This window comes from Coregonus lavaretus (genome assembly GCF_964263955.1).
Source record: "Coregonus lavaretus genome assembly, chromosome: 2".
Lineage (NCBI taxonomy): Eukaryota > Metazoa > Chordata > Actinopteri > Salmoniformes > Salmonidae > Coregonus > Coregonus lavaretus.
The window spans coordinates 76501620-76520792 of NC_139989.1; the positions used below are offsets into that span (position 1 = coordinate 76501620).

A 19173-nucleotide genomic window follows, 5' to 3' on the forward strand; every position below is an offset into this window, starting at 1 on the left:
ACACCTGTTTAGGAGAGGTGCTGGGTAGCAGAGGAGAACACCTGTTTAGGAGAGGTGCTGGGTAACAGAGTAGAACACCTGTTTAGGAGAGGTGCTGGCTAACAGAGTAGAACACCTGTTTAGGAGAGGTGCTGGGTGGCAGAGTAGAACACCTGTTTAGGAGAGGTGCTGGGTAGCAGAGGAGAACACCTGTTTAGGAGAGGTGCTGGGTAACAGAGTAGAACACCTGTTTAGGAGAGGTGCTGGGTAGCAGAGGAGAACACCTGTTTAGGAGAGGTGCTGATAACAGAGTAGAACACCTGTTTAGGAGAGGTGCTGGCTAACAGAGTAGAACACCTGTTTAGGAGAGGTGCTGGGTAGCAGAGGAGAACACCTGTTTAGGAGAGGTGCTGGCTAACAGAGTAGAACACCTGTTTAGGAGAGGTGCTGGGTAGCAGAGGAGAACACCTGTTTAGGAGAGGTGCTGGCTAACAGAGTAGAACACCTGTTTAGGAGAGGTGCTGGGTAGCAGAGTAGAACACCTGTTTAGGAGAGGTGCTGGGTAACAGAGGAGAACACCTGTTTAGGAGAGGTGCTGGCTAGCAGAGTAGAACACCTGTTTATGAGAGGTACTGGCTAACAGAGTAGAACCCCTGTTTAGGAGAGGTGCTGGCTAACAGAGTAGAAAACCTGTTTAGGAGAGGTGCTGGGTAACAGAGGAGAACACCTGTTTAGGAGAGGTGCTCGGTAACAGAGGAGAACACCTGTTTAGGAGAGGTGCTGGCTAACAGAGTAGAACACCTGTTTAGGAGAGTTGCTGGGTAACAGAGGAGAACACCTGTTTAGGAGAGGTGCTGGCTAACAGAGGAGAACACCTGTTTAGAAGAGGTGCTGGCTAACAGAGGAGAACACCTGTTTAGGAGAGGTGCTGGCTAACAGAGGAGAACACCTGTTTAGGAGAGGTGCTGGCTAACAGAGGAGAACACCTGTTTAGGAGAGGTGCTGGCTAGCAGAGTAGAACACCTGTTTAGGAGAGGTGCTGGGTAGCAGAGTAGAACACCTGTTTAGGAGAGGTGCTGGCTAACAGAGGTGAACACCTGTTTAGGAGAGGTGCTGGCTAACAGAGGAGAACACCTGTTTAGGAGAGGTGCTGGCTAACAGAGGAGAACACCTGTTTAGGAGAGGTGCTGGCTAACAGAGGAGAACACCTGTTTAGGAGAGGTGCTGGGTAGCAGAGTAGAACACCTGTTTAGGAGAGGTGCTGGGTAGCAGAGTAGAACACCTGTTTAGGAGAGGTGCTGGCTAACAGAGGAGAACACCTGTTTAGGAGAGGTGCTGGCTAACAGAGTAGAACACCTGTTTAGGAGAGGTGCTGGCTAACAGAGTAGAACACCTGTTTAGGAGAGGTGCTGGCTAACAGAGGAGAACACCTGTTTAGGAGAGGTGCTGGCTAACAGAGGAGAACACCTGTTTAGGAGAGGTGCTGGCTAACAGAGTAGAACACCTGTTTAGGAGAGGTGCTGGCTAACAGAGTAGAACACCTGTTTAGGAGAGGTGCTGGCTAACAGAGGAGAACACCTGTTTAGGAGAGGTGCTGGCTAACAGAGGAGAACACCTGTTTAGGAGAGGTGCTGGCTAACAGAGGAGAACACCTGTTTAGGAGAGGTGCTGGGTAACAGAGTAGAACACCTGTTTAGGAGAGGTGCTGGCTAACAGAGGAGAACACCTGTTTAGGAGAGGTGCTGGCTAACAGAGGCGAACACCTGTTTAGGAGATGTGCTGGCTAGCAGAGGAGAACACCTGTTTAGGAGAGGTGCTGGCTAACAGAGTAGAACACCTGTTTAGGAGAGGTGCTGGCTAACAGAGGAGAACACCTGTTTAGGAGAGGTGCTGGCTAACAGAGTAGAACACCTGTTTAGGAGAGGTGCTGGCTAGCAGAGTAGAACACCTGTTTAGGAGAGGTGCTGGGTAACAGAGTAGAACACCTGTTTAGGAGAGGTGCTGGGTAACAGAGTAGAACACCTGTTTAGGAGAGGTGCTGGCTAACAGAGGAGAACACCTGTTTAGGAGAGGTGCTGGGTAACAGAGTAGAACACCTGTTTAGGAGAGGTGCTGGCTAACAGAGTAGAACACCTGTTTAGGAGAGGTGCTGGCTAACAGAGTAGAACACCTGTTTAGGAGAGGTGCTGGCTAACAGAGTAGAACACCTGTTTAGGAGAGGTGCTGGCTAGCAGAGTAGAACACCTGTTTAGGAGAGGTGCTGGGTAACAGAGTAGAACACCTGTTTAGGAGAGGTGCTGGGTAACAGAGTAGAACACCTGTTTAGGAGAGGTGCTGGGTAACAGAGTAGAACACCTGTTTAGGAGAGGTGCTGGCTAACAGAGTAGAACACCTGTTTAGGAGAGGTGCTGGGTAACAGAGTAGAACACCTGTTTAGGAGAGGTGCTGGGTAACAGAGTAGAACACCTGTTTAGGAGAGGTGCTGGCTAACAGAGGAGAACACCTGTTTAGGAGAGGTGCTGGCTAACAGAGTAGAACACCTGTTTAGGAGAGGTGCTGGCTAACAGAGTAGAACACCTGTTTAGGAGAGGTGCTGGCTAGCAGAGGAGAACACCTGTTTAGGAGAGGTGCTGGCTAGCAGAGTAGAACACCTGTTTAGGAGAGGTGCTGGCTAACAGAGTAGAACACCTGTTTAGGAGAGGTGCTGGGTAGCAGAGTAGAACACCTGTTTAGGAGAGGTGATGGGTAACAGAGTAGAAGACCTGTTTAGGAGAGGTGCTGGCTAACAGAGTAGAACACTTGTAAAAGAAAAGGAGAGTCTCACTCTATGAGCTCAGATGAAATAATGTAATAACCTGATGACCAACGTTTCGATAGACAGCAGTCTTCATCATTTACCTTAAAAATACCAAAATATGGATCCTGAAAGGGAATTTGATGCATTTTCACATGGGTTAAATGGAATAGTAACTGAAATCTGGACACTGACTGTAGGCCTGTAACCTAATATAATATTAACTCCTGCAGAATTATGGATTTCTTGCATTTAAATGATACAACAAATGTTAATTTTGTCTGGGGAACAGGGGTGGATACATGTTATTCATTTCAGTATCTCTTGAGATAATGTGAATGAGACTGTAAGGTGTTATCTTTGACACTATTACGCAAACAGTATTTTCAACCTCATCAACCTTATTAAACCGTTCAAACTGATGACATTTGGACATTTTGCACAGGACCAATCTTTCCACTGTTTTGGAGTTATTGCGTTTTCTCCCGGTCCCTAAACGAAACGCTGAACTATAGCAGTTTTAACAAGATTACTAATGCATTCATTCTGTCAATGTACAACATTATTCTGCTGAGCACTACTTTATTTAGTTTTCTGGGGCAACACGTTATAACAGAAGAGAAGCTGTATGTATCAAACTATAGTTGACAAACAAATGGCCGACCAAATGTTGCTAATTATATGGAGAAACGTATCTAAATTAGGGGTGAAAGTAGCCAGTAGGCTATACGGTCCTGTACAGAGAATCAGCTAAATAAATTATTACGGTGGATCAAACTGGTGGCCTACTTTTTGAAGTGATTTCTTTGACAATCAGATGAAAACATAATCACATATGATATGTGAAACTGAGCCTGAGCAGACCTCAGAAACATATGTAACAGGGATAAGATGTGAACATGCATCAACTCAAAAACAGAATACTGAAGTATCCTGAATAATAACGGGATATTGGTGTGCATGTCAACGTGGTGGCTGGTACAGCAGGGGTTTACTGCCCTCTAGTGGAAGATACCAATAAAACACTTGATTATCAGGTTGGGGAGGCGGCTGAGCTGAAACGGAAAGTAAATGTGTTATTTTCTACAGGATCCATTTGGAGATGACAGAGCAGAAAACACTATATGGGGAGAACTGAAAAATAAAGTAAGTATTTCTGAACAATAATCTATTCTAATGGACAGAGTAAGATAATGAATACCTGGAATGAGATAGTACTAGTTAGTAGAACTGCTACTTGAGCTTAGTTGCTGGCAGACAGCAGTTTTCAAAGTGGAAACTAATCAGTAGGCCCACATGTTATGAGGTAGGCTATTATCATTGTCATTATGGAGACACCTATTTTACAACCCTTATTCCATGAAACATATTAACGCTGTAGAACTGATGCACATCAAGAAATAAGGTGACAAATCACAGGAAAACTACTTTAGGCGCTCTAGAGCACGTTAGATACATTCTGTCGGAGGTGGTTTAAACTGAAATCTAATGTCGACTTTGCTCATGGAAAACCATATCATGCCAAGGTTTTTACACATGCTCAGTTCTTTTTGAAAATGGAAGTTATGGAACTCCATCATGTGCTTCTGTTATGAGAAAACCTCCACAATGAAACTGACATTAAATGTGGAGAATGATAGATCTGTTGGCCATCAAGTAGCCTATTCATTGTTATGCCTGTCTAGGCTACTGTAGCCTGCCGTTTTATACTATAAATATGTTGAAATGACTGGAGTCGTTGCAAATTATTTTGTGCCACTTGTGTAGCCAACCTGGAGCTGGCAAACAGATGTAATAAATAGCCTTTAACTTCAGTTTATTGTTGTTGTAGCCTTGTGTTATTATGTAATTATTAATGGCCGTGTTTAGTTAATTCAATTGGAAGTTATCAAGTGTCACCATGGTCACAGTTCTATCGCAATTGCTGATCAGATGTTAGAATGCATTAGATTGAAGGTAACAGTCAGCCAGATTAGGCTACAGGTATAAAAATAACCTGGCTGTTGTTGACAAGCATGGACCTATTCAGTTCATATCCATATTATTAAATATTTAATACAGATTGAAATTACGACCCCATCCTCAGTAGCCTATTCCAGCAGGCTACTGGGCAACAGAAGCACTTCCTACCTCAACATCGTCTTGCTGTTCATGTTAAATAAATTAGTCTGTCTACTTGAACTAAGCAAGCTGCTAAATCATTCAGCTTACATCTTGCCTACATCTTGCTCAGGCTACTGGAGGCTGTCTGAAATAAGATGTAGGCCTATCAGGGGCTATGTTTTGGCCTAGTTTTCAGGCCTTGTTGGTGGGTTTTGAGGAGTCATTGGGCTAGAAAAAGCAATTGCATTAAATAACCTGACTGTTTGGATGTGTCTGTTAGTAAATGTTTTATTTCTAAGAGATCATGAATAAAAGAGAACAATTGACATTCTAGAATGAGTTGTCACTGTGTTCACCACAACCAACATGCTGCATCTCTGTTTAGGGGTCAGTGGTCTAAAATGAGTCTCTCTGGGGAGAGAGAGGAGGGGGTCCCTGCCTCTAAAATGAGTCTCTCTGGGGAGAGAGAGGAGGGGGGCCCTGCCTCTAAAATGAGTCTCTCTGAGGGACATGACACCAAAACTAAGAGGTGAGCTGACAATATTGTTTAAGAATGTATATTCCAAAACGCTATATGCAACAACAAAAAAATACATTTGTGTTTTTTCATCAGAAATTATTACTAATGGGTACCTTCAATATAACTGTTCTAGATTTTAGATGTGTATGAAAATGAGATTTTTTCCAAACACTATATATCCATTGTTTAGCTGGAATGTAATGTTCGTATCCTGTATATTTGACTGTGATATGTGGTTGTCGCACCTAGCTACCTTAAGATGAATGCACTTACAGATGCCATATCTTAATTTGACCCAGTTTCTCACAGCAGGAAAATAATCCTGCAGCAACAGCAAATGTGAATTTTTATGTGGATTATAATTAAGGGGCATTTTTTGTAAGGGCTGATCAATTTTTCATTAGGGCAAATCAAGTACGAAACTTTAAGTTGATATTACCCACTTTAGAAGCCTTTATAAAGCCTTGTAGTGGTTTAATAATTTCTTTAAACAATAAAATCTACTTTACGAACATTTCTGAAAAAGGATATATAGCGTTTTGGAATGAAACTCTTCTAATGTTTCCCCATCTGAGCTCAGAGTAGATGAGAGATGTAATGTTTGTCTCTGTTCTGTTGAAGCCCAATCAAGCAGGAGAGACCAGCCTCCCCTGTACCCAGCTGTGTGTCCATGAAGAGTGACCAGTCTATGGGTCGTCCTATAGGGTTTAGAGATGGAGACTTTTCTAGTGAACAAAGGTAAGAAGAACTCATGGGTCATGGTCAGTGAGTTAAACAACACTGTCTCTAGTCATTTCTCCTCTCCCATTTTCCCATTTATTTTTGTTGTTTTCATAATCCATAGGCTAATCCTTTTTTCCATTTTCATAGTCCTAAAACAATATTAAACAAACACAACATTCGCTGTGTGTGAGTGTGTGTGAGTGTGTGAGTGTGTGTGAGTGTGTGAGTGTGTGAGTGTGTGTGTGTGTGTGTGTGTGTGTGTGTGCACTCCCTGGATGAGGAGATGTAATCTCTATCCTGATTGCCTAGTTACTTTCACCCCTACCTACATGTACATATTACCTCAATTACCTCAACTACCTGGTACCCCTGCAACATTTTTATTTTATTTTATTTCACCTTTATTTAACCAGTTAAGCCAGTTGAGAACAAGTTCTCATTTACAACTGCGACCTGGCCAAGATAAAGCAAAACAGTGCGATAAAAACAACAACACAGAGTTACACATGGGATAAACAAAAACATACAGTCAATAACACAATAGAAAATCTATATACAGTGTGTGCAAATGTAGTAAGTTATGGAGGTAAGGCAATAAATAGGCCATAGTGCAAAATCATTACAATTTAGTATTAACACTGGAGTGATAGATGTGCAGAAGATGATGTGCAAATAGAGATACTGGGGTGCAAATGAGCAAAATAAATAACAATATGGGGATGAGGTAGTTGGGTGGGCTAATTACAGATGGGCTGTGTACAGGTGCAGTGATCGGTAAGCTGCTCTGACAACTGATGCTTAAAGTTAGTGAGGGAGATAAGAGTCTCCAGCTTCAGAGATTTTTGCAGTTCGTTCCAGTCATTAGCAGCAGAGAACTGGAAGGAATGGCGGCCAAATGAGGTGTTGGCTTTGGGGATGACCAGTGAGATATACCTGCTGGAGCGCAGACTACGGGTGGGTGTTGCTATGGTGACCAACTTAAGTATTTTTACTTAAGTGCTTTACACCACTGCATTAGAAAACGGATAAATGTGTTGATTTAGAAAGAAAGACGGGCAGATTCTGCTAGGTAGGCTACAAACTATTATAAAGTTAGGTCGTCATCACAGTAGGTTTGAGCTACAGTATGATGACTTACCAACCTGATGGTCTCCGTTGGAAATGTTGTGGGAAATGTTGTACACTCAGTGTATTAAAATATGTAACATAAACAACAAATGATATGCTCAGATACACAAAATACATCTGGTTTCAGATCTAGAAGATTCTCCTCTTCAATAGTAATATCATCAATTCTGTCCAGTAACTTACCTGGGGTCAAAGGTCCCTGATTTATCACTAAAATGTATGGGATGATCCATAGAGATGTCACTCTTCATGGACAGATGACTGGGTACTGGAGAGACTGATCTCAGAGTTTGGTTGGAGATTCTGGAAAACATAATAAATGACCATGAAACTAAATTTTTAACTATATCAAAATTATATTTCAATAGATAAAATACATTACATAAAGCATTAAAATATATGCCATTACATAAAGCAACAAACATGCAGCTCTAGCAGGGCAGGAATTTGACGAACTGACTTGTTGGAAAGGTGGCATCCTATGACGGTGCCACGTTGAAAGTCACATATGCATCGTTTTTCAAAACATAGTGAACCTGGAGGCAAAAAGCGAACCCCACATTCTAACTAAATGTTGTTTATTAGCACTCAAATCTATCAATGGCGTTTTCGGCACAATTTGGTGAAAGCCCCAAAGCGTTCAGAAAGCCTCTGATTCCCATCACTAGTGGACACCCCCATGAGTGTCTTTCAGAACCCCTCCTAAAACCACCTGTTTCGTTTTGGTTGTTGTTAGTGACTCTTTGTTAGTTCCTTCTTCTGTTTGAGAGACAATGTTTTATTTCTTGTTGAGGAACGTAACAATGTTCATGTGATTAAATTAAATCACCCGACTGTTTGGATATGTCTGTTAGTAAATGTTTTATTTTTGAGAGATCATGAGTAAAAGAGAACAATTTACATTCTAGAATGAGTTGTCACTGTGTTAACCACAACCAACATGCTGCATCTCTGTTTAGGGGTCAGTGGTTTAAAATGAGTCTCTCTGGGGAGAGAGAGGAGGGGGGCCCTGCCTCTAAAATGAGTCTCTCTGGGAAGAGAGAGGAGGGGGGCCCTGCCTCTAAAATGAGTCTCTCTGGGGAGAGAGAGGAGGGGGGCCCTGCCTCTAAAATGAGTCTCTCTGGAGAGAGAGAGGAGGGGGTCCCTGCCTCTAAAATGAGTCTCTCTGGGGAGAGAGAGGAGGTGGGCCCTGTCTCTAAAATGAGTCTCTCTGGGGAACATGACACCAAAGCTAAGAGGTGAGATGACAATTTCATGAAGAATTTATTATGTTTATTTACAAAATAAATAGCTATCTTAAGATGAATGCACTTACTGTAAATCACTCTGGATTAGAGTATCTGCTAAATCAGGAGTTCTCAATCCGGGGTCAGTGGAGGTACTGCAGGGGTTCTGCAGCACCCTGACTGGATTCGTTGCAATGGAAGACATTTGATCAAATGTTCATGACACGAACACTTTGCCTACTCTTCATTATTGCCTAATATAATGGATGCATATTTTCTTTACCAATTCTGATGGTTGTTACAAGCAGAATTTTGACAATATTACCATTATACCAACACACTCTTCCCTACCCGTTTAACAACTCTAAATAGCTTTGGCATCGTAGGCTTCAGGGTCCCTTGTCAATAATGTTGCCTACAACTTTGCATACAATGTTCATTTTCATCGAACACATATTTCGCCCTAGATGCCTTCAATTGCCCAATTTATAGCCATGGCCAATTTAGGATAATTTTTTAATAACGTGATGTTGCGCTCCAAAGGGATAACTTGAAATAACATGATGTAGGTAATTAAATAATCAAAAGAAAAAGGTGTTTATTACACTCTTAGAAAATAATGTTCCTTATAGAACCAAAAAGGCTTCTATCGCTTCCTTAATATATGGAACCACTAGAAGTTATATATATTTTGGGGTTCAGTGAAGAAAACCTCTTGAGTTCTGATCAACGAAAGGTGAATGTTTTGAGAATGTGAACCCAGCAGCCCTCCAGGGGTCAGATCAAGCCCGCCCGTTTTTTCCAGCGCCCGGCCCGGGATTCAAACCAGCCACCTTTCTGCCATAGGTCCAACTCCTGCCACAGCTCCAACTCCTTAGCCGCTGGGCGAAAACCTGAGTTACTCTTCAGAAATAAGCATGTAGGTCTATATTATTTATGGATTGATCATATAGAAATATAAAAAATATTATTTTTAACTACTCCAAAGCAATTACATGTTGCGCAGGAACCACTGACTCGCTGCATTATTCTATAGTATTATCAAGACACCTGCTGTTAATTCTTAACTGGTTAGGACAGTTCATGAAGTGTCCTAAATATCTACCGACTAGGTGGGACTAGAGGCTTCATGCATAGCTTTAATTTATACCCATAAGTGTAAAATGTCTTTATTCTCAGCACTTATACGACCAATGTTCTACTCTGAGACACTTTGTTATAAAAAAACGTTGAATGTTTGTTGTACATATAAAAATAAATAAATGAATATTACTAATGTAAGCCAGTATAAAGACTGGGTTATGTATGCACTCACTAACTGTAAGTCGCTCTGGATAAGAGCGTCTGCTAAAATGACAAAAAATGAAATGAAATGAAGAGTGTCTGCTAAGTGATTAAAATGTAAATGTATTGTGTTGCTCTGCTCATGTCCGCGTTCTGGAACTGTCCGCGTCCCCGTACGGTTTGGCGCCAAGCATATTGTCCAGTTACGCGCTGAGGTGATGTTGGGGAACAACGACGGAGTTCGTTACAGTGTTGAGACGCCGAAGTTTATTGTTCAATGAGCTTTTTTGCATAATGGTCAGTGACAGTATGAGTGTAGCCAGATCCTTTTCACTCGCTATCCTTGTTTCATCTTGTGGTTCACCGGATTCGTCATCATCCTCGAGGGACAGACGAACGACCTGCTAGCTAGCCAAGCTAGTCGGTACAGCTAGCTAAGCTAGCTACTCTACCAGCAGCATCCTAGTTATCCTAGCTACTACTACATCATCACCGGCTGCCTGCATTTCTTGTGGACCGATGGAGCTCCCGGGTTGTTTCTTCCACCTGTTAAATACCGTGGAGGGCTTCTCCCTCTCTCGTTGACGGATGCTGGCTACCTACCATCCCTCTGTCCGGTTCTCCTCTCTTCACTAGATGGACGGTAACTTCAGTGTTTAACCCCTCTGTGTCCAAGGGACTGAACTTTTGAATATTATTTTCGGGGCGCCTCAAGTGACATTTTTTACAACGTTTATTTCTGATAAAATGAGTTCATTGCATCCGCCATGGAGCCAAGTTTCATAATATTACCTTCTGTCCCTGGTTATGAAGTAATCTCGAAAAAACAGGCCTTATGTTTGGGCATTTTTCACCCTACCAGCTCCTATTAGTTCTATTAAGCTCCGTGACACCGACTCGCCTTCAGAACGTTCTATTCCCAGCCCATTGTTCTGCGTCACAATGCCAGCTTCACTATTGTTATCAATGAGACCTGCCTGCGTTAACCCTGTAGGTTTACCTCAGGTAACTTATTATTACCAAGGTTACGGCTACTTGGTGAGCGTTAACCCTGTAGGTTTACCTCAGGTAACTTATTATTACCAAGGTTACGGCTACTTGGTGAGCGTTAACCCTGTAGGTTTACCTCAGGTAACTTATTATTAACAAGGTTACGGCTACTTGGTGAGCGTTAACCCTGTAGGTTTACCTCAGGTAACTTATTATTAACAAGGTTACGAATGCTGCACAGGTTCACTGAGTTGCAAACCAAATGGGTATAATAGGGTGATTGTTGTCTAATCAGGTGGTCTAGCTAATGGATTTGTAGATCTGACACAGTTGCTACCTCAGATTATGAGCCTAGCAAGTGTCATGAAGTGTCAGGTCTCCCGAGTGGTGCAGTGGTCTAGTGCCACTAGAGATCCTTGTTGTCGTAGCCGGCCGCGACCGGGAGACCCGTGGGTTCGCTTCCCACGGGGGGCCAGTATGAAAAAATAAATAAATAATGTATGCACTCACTAACTGTAAATCGCTCTGGATAAGAGCGTCTGCTAAATGATGTAAATGTAATGAATGAGTTATGTAGTATCCACATACGGCCACAAGGAAGCGCAAGAGTGCCATAAACCCATACTGTTTTTTGCCATATAAACCCTAAACCTAACAATCAATCAAATGTATTTATAAAGCCCTTTTTACACCAGCAGATGTCACAAAGTGCTATACAGAAACTCTTACCCTACTTATAACCTATTTTAGCGGTAACCCTAACCCCTAATTCTAGGGTAGGGTAGCCTAGAACACTTTTAGAAACTATTTTAGTAATAATATTATCATAGTAAATACAATTATATTATTAAATAGCGTTTTGATTATTTTGTTGTTATTTTATTATATGTATAATTCCAAGACACATTTGTTTTATTTTTCAAATGTGGTTTGAATTGGGTGACCTAGTAACCTCTGTGTGAAAGTCCAGCAATTGGCGTGGGGCAGGTTTGTGACTGATCTAATACACTTTATTTCTCAGCTGCCTCACCAACGTCTGTACGTGACTTAATAACTTTTAATTGCTAAATATTTCCAATAGATTGCAGCATAAGACCACGAAGCATCAGTTATAAGCTACAAGCAGCAATATGATTGACATAAAATAGCATGCAACCAAATACTATATGTCCCATGATTTTCTAAAATGGTCACTCATTACTTTAGTTAGCGATATATCTCGTATTAGGCCTGTGATGCTTTTGGAAGAGCAATTAAATAGTGACTATAGCAGGTGTTGAACCCCTGGTAAATAATCACTAGTAAGATGCTCCAACCTCAACCCTAGTATACATTCATTTTTAAATATCTAATATTACGATTAAACAACCTCGGAATAGAAAAGACAAGAGTGCGTCTTCCAGTCCACCAATAAATTACATCATGCAACCCTCGCGGTTAGCAAATGTATCTCAACATGCCCCTCGCTTGTGCTAGAAGGCAGAGTGCTCACTGCTGGTTGATGAATCTGACAATGACTGTACCAGGAAAATACGTTTTTCTCGACCAGAGGTGACTAAATTAATGTTCAGGCTTATTGATAATCGTTATAGTAATGAAGTATAATTTCAAAACATGAGCATAAAAACAGCTAATAATAAACATGAATCATCATTATATTATTTCACAGTAATCTGTTAAATGCTTTTTCAGTCGTTCCTCTTGCGTTAGCAGTGTGGAAAGGGACAGTAAAAAGCGTGTGCAGGAGTTTTCCTGTGAGGGGGAGTGGTGGTGTATCCAGGGAGAAAACTAAAACTGATCTTCTGAAATGTCATTCATGGTCTTATGCTTCCATCTATTGGAATTATTTAGCAACTGCAGTAGTACTGAATAAAGAATATCCTTACTAATAATATACTTCAGTTGGTAGAGCATGGCGTTTGCAACGCCAGGGTTGTGGGTTCGATAAAATAATGTATGCGCTAACTGTAAGTCGCTCTGGCTAAATGACTAAAATGTAAATGTAAATGTAAAGTAGTAATTACTCAGAATTGCAAAATATGACATTTTCTAGTTCATTTTACCACTTACAACCATAACATAACCATTTATAGCATAACAAACAATGAAACTGACATAAACCAAAAACACCATACATTTAGTTAACTATATATATATATATACTATTTATTTAGATGGGTGACATTATCTGCCAAAGTAACACCACTGTAGATAAAGAAGAGCTCTCCAGTAGGTGTACCAACACTTTCAAAGGCCATTTTCTCAAAAGTGAGGTTACACGTTTATCATCTTTCAAAGCAGAATTACTTTCCCATTGTTCCTCAACTGTAGTGTATGATATACCTTTTTCTAGCTGAGTCTCTACTTTTATCCAATGTAAAAAACACAAATTTCAAATTTTGCTACATAAAATTGAGCTGATCGGTCACATTTGACTATGTAAAACCTAGCAGTACTACTTATTTCTCTGAGAGTGAGCCAGATATATATTATTACTGTGTAAAACCTAGCAATACTACTTATTTCTCTGAGAGTGAGGCACTTATTTCTCTGAGAGTGAGGCAGATATATAGCATTGTGCAAAAAAACATGATTATTTGTCTCTCTGAAATGAAACCATCAAGTGATAGATTTTAAACAAATACATGTCTGTCATTGAACAACCCCATGCCATGATTAGCTACTGAAAAAACACACCAATCTCTTTCATAATTTCTTTAAACTATAAAAGCTAATTTACCAACATTTCTGAAAATGGATATATAGCGTTTTGGGAGGGAGCCTTTTCTACTGAACAAAGGTAAGAAGAACTCATGGGTCATGGTCAGTGAGTTAAACAACACTGTCTCTAGTCATTTCTCCTCTCTCATTTTACCATTTATTTTTGTTGTTTTCATAATCCATAGGCTAAATCTTTTTTCAATTTTCATAGTCCTGAAACAATATTAAACAAACACAACATTCCCTCCCTGTGTGTGTGTGTGTGTGTGTGTGTGTGTGTGTGTGTGTGTGTGTGTGTGTGTGTGTGTGTGGGTGTGTGTGTGTGTACTCCCTGGATGAGGAGATGTAATCTCTATCCTGATTGCCTAGTCACTTTTACCCCTACCTACATGTACATATTACCTCAACTACCTGGTACCCCTTATTGTTATTTTATTATGTTCATTATTGTAATTTTATTATGTTACTATTTGCTTTTTTATTTAGCTAATTTTTGTTACTTTTTAACTCTGCATTGTTGGGAAAGGTCTCTTAAGTAAGCATTTCACGGTAAAGTGTACCACTGTTGTACTCGGCGCATGTGAGAAATACAATTTGATTTCATTTGAAGCTCATGCGGAGAAATACGTCATTGGGTCTAATGGTCGTCTTGTGTTGAACTGCACATGTGCAGGCCGTCAAATCAAAGGCACTCCTTCGATATAAAGTTGTTTATGACTAACATGAAAATGTGTCAGTTTGTTAAACTACTTAAGACAGAACATTTTCTAAATGAACAACTAAGGAAGTCATTTTTACCTCTCATTGACTTCTCAAACCCCAAACCCTGGCCTGGTCTGCTTCATATGTGTTCCCAGAAGACATTTTCTACATCAGCAGTTGTCACCAAGTGCTTATATAGAAACCCAGTCTAAAACCCCAAAGAGCAAGCAATGCAGATGCAGAAGCACTGTGGCTAGGAAAAACTCCCTAGAAAGGCAGGAACCTAGGAAGAAACCTAGAGAGGAACCAGGCTCTGAGGGGAGGCCAGTCCTCTTCTGGCTGTGCTGGGAGGAGATTATAAGAGGATATGGCCATTAAGGCCAGATCGTTCTTCAAGATGTTCAAATGTTCATAGATGACCAGCAGGGTCAAATAATAATCACTGTGGTTATAGAGGTTGCAACACGTCAGCACCTCAGGAGTAAATGTCAGTTGGCTTTTCATAGCCAAGCATTCAGAGGTCAAGACAGCAGGTGTGGTAGAGAGAGAGAGAGAGGGTCGAAACAGCAGGTTCGGGACAAGGTCGCACGTCCGGTGAACAGGTCAGAGTTCCATATCCGCAGGCAGACCAGCAGAAACTGGATCAGCAGAATGACAAGGTATCACGTCCGGTGGAGCATGTATCGATACTGATAGGATCAGCTTTCTCCATTCAAATCTTTCCTTAACATTATAATTAGTTCCCAATACTGATGACAGATCAGCTCCTAGAGAGATATTACCACCTACGGCTGCAAATATTGAGGCGGCTTATTCTAAATCACAGATTTGGCACATCATTGGGCACATGTTAGGCTACACATCATGAAATATATTGACAAATGAAAGATTAGCCTATAAGTAGAAAAATAGAACTCAATTGATTGAACATGGAATATATTCCAATATGATTGAAATAGGCCTATAGCCTACTGTTTATATTGTAATGCAGTCATCTCGGTTTTCATTTGAAGCATAATTTTATACGTCCCTTGTTTGAATCAATTGCAAAGACATTGGCAACTTTGTATTTGTACTCAACTTTGTTCTGAATTTATCTGCGGTCACAAAGAGACGGATAAACCATGTGATTCTATATTTAGCGGAGATCATGCGGAAGGGCAAAAAAGCATCTATGATGCTCCTAGGAAGATTCTAACGATGAATTTAGCCTTAAGATGCTTTTGGGAAACCAGTCCTGGATAAGAACATCTGCTAAATGACTAAAATATCAAATGTAAATGTTTTACATACATATCTCATATTACTGTATTGAATGTTGTACATGTGTACAGTTCTTTATTACAAATGTAGTTATTTGTTACATTTATTACTGTGTAAAACCTAGCAATACTTCTGATTTCTCTGAGAGTGAGGCAGATATATTATTACTGTGTAAAACCTAGCAATACTTCTGATTTCTCTGAGAGTGAGGCAGATATATAGCATTTTACAAAAGAAACACATTATTTGTCTCTGAAATGAAACCATCAAGTTATAGATTTTAAACAAATACATGTCTGTCATTGAACAACCCCATGCCATGATTAGATAGTGAAAAAACACATCAATCTCTTTCATAATGTCTTTAAAGAATAAAAGCTAATTTACCAACATTTCTGAAAATGGCGTTTTAGAATGAAACTCTTCTTATGTTTCCCCATCTGAGCTCAGAGTAGATGAGAGATGTAATGTTTGTCTCTGTTGTGTTGAAGCCCAATCAAGCAGGAGAGACCAGCCTCCCCTGTACCCAGCTGTGTGTCCATGAAGAGTGACCGGTCTATGAGTCGTCCTATAAAGTTTAGAGAGGGAGACTTTTCTAGTGAACAAAGGTAAGAAGAACTCATGGGTCATGGTCAGTGAGTTAAACAACACTGTCATTTCTCCTCTCACATTTTCCCATTTATTTTTGTTGTTTTCATAATCCATAGGCTAAACCTTTTTTCCATTTTCATAGTCCTGAAACAATATTAAACAAACACAACATTCCCTCCCTGTGTGTGTGTGTGTGTGTGTGTGTGTGTGTGTGTGTGTGTGTGTGTGTGTGTGTGTGTGTGTGTGTGTGTGTGTGTGTGTGTGTGTGTGTGTGTGTGTGTGTGTGTGTGTGTGTGTGTGTGTGTGTACTCCCTGGATGAGGAGATATAATTTCATGTTTTGTCCACAGAAACCAACAGGAGAGATCAGAGTCAGAGATTCTCAGTGGTCAGTCTTCCCAGAGTCATCAAACAGACCTGGCCTCCATATTCAGTGTATGTGGTCCTGTTATGTACATTTGTTTTTGTTTACCTCAAGTAAAGTTGATCTGTCAATCAGTCATTCATGTGTTAATGAGAAAGCATTTAGTCTCTTGCTTAACTTATTTACTTGATTTATTTCAGTTGCTTGAAGAGAATATTATGACATTTGTGAAGAACGAGCTGAAGATGTTCAAGAGGATTCTTAGTCCAGAACTCCCAGAAGGCTTTGAGACTCAGAAGCAGGATAAGGAAGTGGTGGACGCTGAAGATGAGAAGCAGGAGAGCAGTGCCAGAGAGGGGGCTCTGAAGATCACACTGCACGTCCTGAGGAAAATGAACCAGAAGGAGCTTGCTGACACACTGGAGAAAAGTAAGAGCTGTCTGCCTCATGTTGAATGCTGTTTTAGAACATTTAAAAGCTGTAGCTAAAGTACAGCTAAAGTAGATGTGTAACTAAATGATATTGTAGCAGCCTTAACACAACACCTAGTGACCTCATCAAGTAGCAGAAGACTGTGTTGTGTTGAGAGAGAGAGAGAGAGAGAGAGAGAGAGAGAGAGAGAGAGAGAGAGAGAGAGAGAACCAATAATACTATAATCAGTCACACCAGTCTGTAATGCATTATGAAAACATTTATACAGTCAGTTAAGAGAATAAAGTATTATATTTTAAAATGTTCTAACAGTCCTAGAATACTGTAGGCATTAAAACAGACGTAATATTAATATCCTCTGTGTTATTTCTAGATTCAGATGAGCGTGCTGTGATTCTTCAACGTGAACTAAAATCTAATCTAAAGAAGAAGTTTCAGTGTGTATTTGAGGGGATCGCTAAACAAGGAAACCCAGCACTTCTCAATAAGATCTACACAGAGCTCTACATCACAGAGGGTGGAACAGGAGAGGTCAATAATGAACATGAGCTGAGACAGATTGAGACAACAACCAGGAAACAAGCAAGACCAGAGACTGCAGTCAAATGTAACGACATCTTCAAACCCTTAACTGGACAAGACAAACTTATCAGAACTGTGCTGACAAAGGGAGTCGCTGGCATTGGAAAAACAGTCTCTGTGCAGAAGTTCATTCTGGACTGGGCTGAAGGAAAAGCAAATCAGGATGTCCAATTTGTATTTTCATTCCCTTTTCGGGAGCTGAATTTGATGAAAAAGGAAAAACACACTTTGATTGAACTTCTCAATCACTTCTCAATGGAAACCAAAGAATCAAGGATCTCCAACTACGACAAGTACAAAGTTCTGTTCATCTTTGATGGTCTGGATGAGTGCCGACTGCCCCTAGACTTCCAGAAGAACAAGATCTGTTGTGACGTCACAGAGTCAACCTCAGTGGATGTTCTGCTGACAAATCTCATCAAGGGAAATCTGCTTGCCTCTGCTCTCCTCTGGATAACTACCCGACCTGCAGCAGCCAATCAGATCCCTTCAGTGTGTGTTGACCAGGTAACAGAGGTACGAGGGTTCAATGACCCACAGAAGGAGGAGTACTTCAGGAAGAGATTCAGTGATGAGGACCTGGCCAGCAGAATCATCTCACACATAAAGACATCAAGGAGCCTCCACATCATGTGCCACATTCCAGTCTTCTGTTGGATTTCTGCAACAGTCCTTGAACACATGTTGAGTACATACAAGACAGAAGAGATGCCCAAGACTCTGACTGAGATGTACTCACACCTTGTGGAGTTTCATACCAAACAGAAGAATGAAAAGTATCTTGGGAAAGAAGAGACAGGTCCACACTGGAATAAAGAGAGCATTCTGTCACTGGGAAAACTGGCTTTTCAACAGCTTGTGAATGGCAATCTGATTTTCTATGAAGAAGACCTGAAAGAGGCTGGCATTGATGTCAATGAAGCCTCAGTGTACTCAGGATTGTGCACACAGCTCTTTAAAGAGGAATGTGGGCTGTACCAGGACAAGGTGTACTGCTTCGTGCATTTGAGCATTCAGGAGTTTCTGGCTGCTGTATATGTGTTCCTCTCATTCATCAACAACAATGACAATCTAATGGCCAAACCGCAAGTTACTGAAGTTACTGTCTTCAAGAGTGCTGTGGATAAAGCCTTACAAAGTGAGACGGGAAACCTGGACCTGTTCCTCCGCTTCCTTCTGGGCCTCTCACTGGAGTCCAATCAGAAGCACTTACGAGGTCTACTGACAACGACAAGAAGCAGCTCACAGAGCCATGAAGAAACAGTCAAGTACATCAAGGAGAAGATCAGGCAGAATCCCTCTCCAGAGAGGTGCATCAATCTGTTCCACTGTCTGAATGAACTGAATGACCATTCTCTAGTGGAGGAGATCCAAAGCTACCTGAGCTCAGGAAGTCTCTCAGAAGCCAAACTGTCACCTGCACAGTGGTCAGCTCTGGTCTTTGTATTGCTGACTTCTGAAAAGGAGCTGGATGTGTTTGACCTGAAGAAATACTCCAGATCAGAGGAAGGTCTTCTGAGGCTGCTGCCAGTGGTCAAAGCCTCCAGAGCTGCTCTGTGAGTACATCAAATGGCATATAAGAACTAATCATCAGGAAGAAATATTCAGTTTCGAGAAATATATGTATTATAATATGTATATAATATTAAATAGAAAAACGTACTGAATCAGTGCATTGGTGTTCACATTAGTATAACAATATGACCATACAATTCTAGGAGACGGAAGATGAATCTATATGTTGTTTAAGAGAATAAACCAAATGCATCTGC

The 19173-nt window shown here is 41.0% G+C and overlaps 1 protein-coding gene across 1 annotated transcript in view; it reads left to right on the forward strand.

Annotated features, from left to right (window-relative positions):
- The window catches only part of LOC311140530 (NACHT, LRR and PYD domains-containing protein 3-like), a 106665-nt gene that overhangs the window by 79710 nt on the left and 7782 nt on the right, over positions 1-19173 (forward strand). The window contains exons 5-10 of the mRNA XM_084175615.1: positions 5262-5405; positions 6018-6134; positions 15925-16041; positions 16374-16458; positions 16588-16816; positions 17193-18957. Of these exons, the coding sequence (XP_084031741.1) occupies positions 5262-5405; positions 6018-6134; positions 15925-16041; positions 16374-16458; positions 16588-16816; positions 17193-18957 (2457 nt within the window). The remainder of the gene's footprint in view (positions 1-5261; positions 5406-6017; positions 6135-15924; positions 16042-16373; positions 16459-16587; positions 16817-17192; positions 18958-19173) is intronic.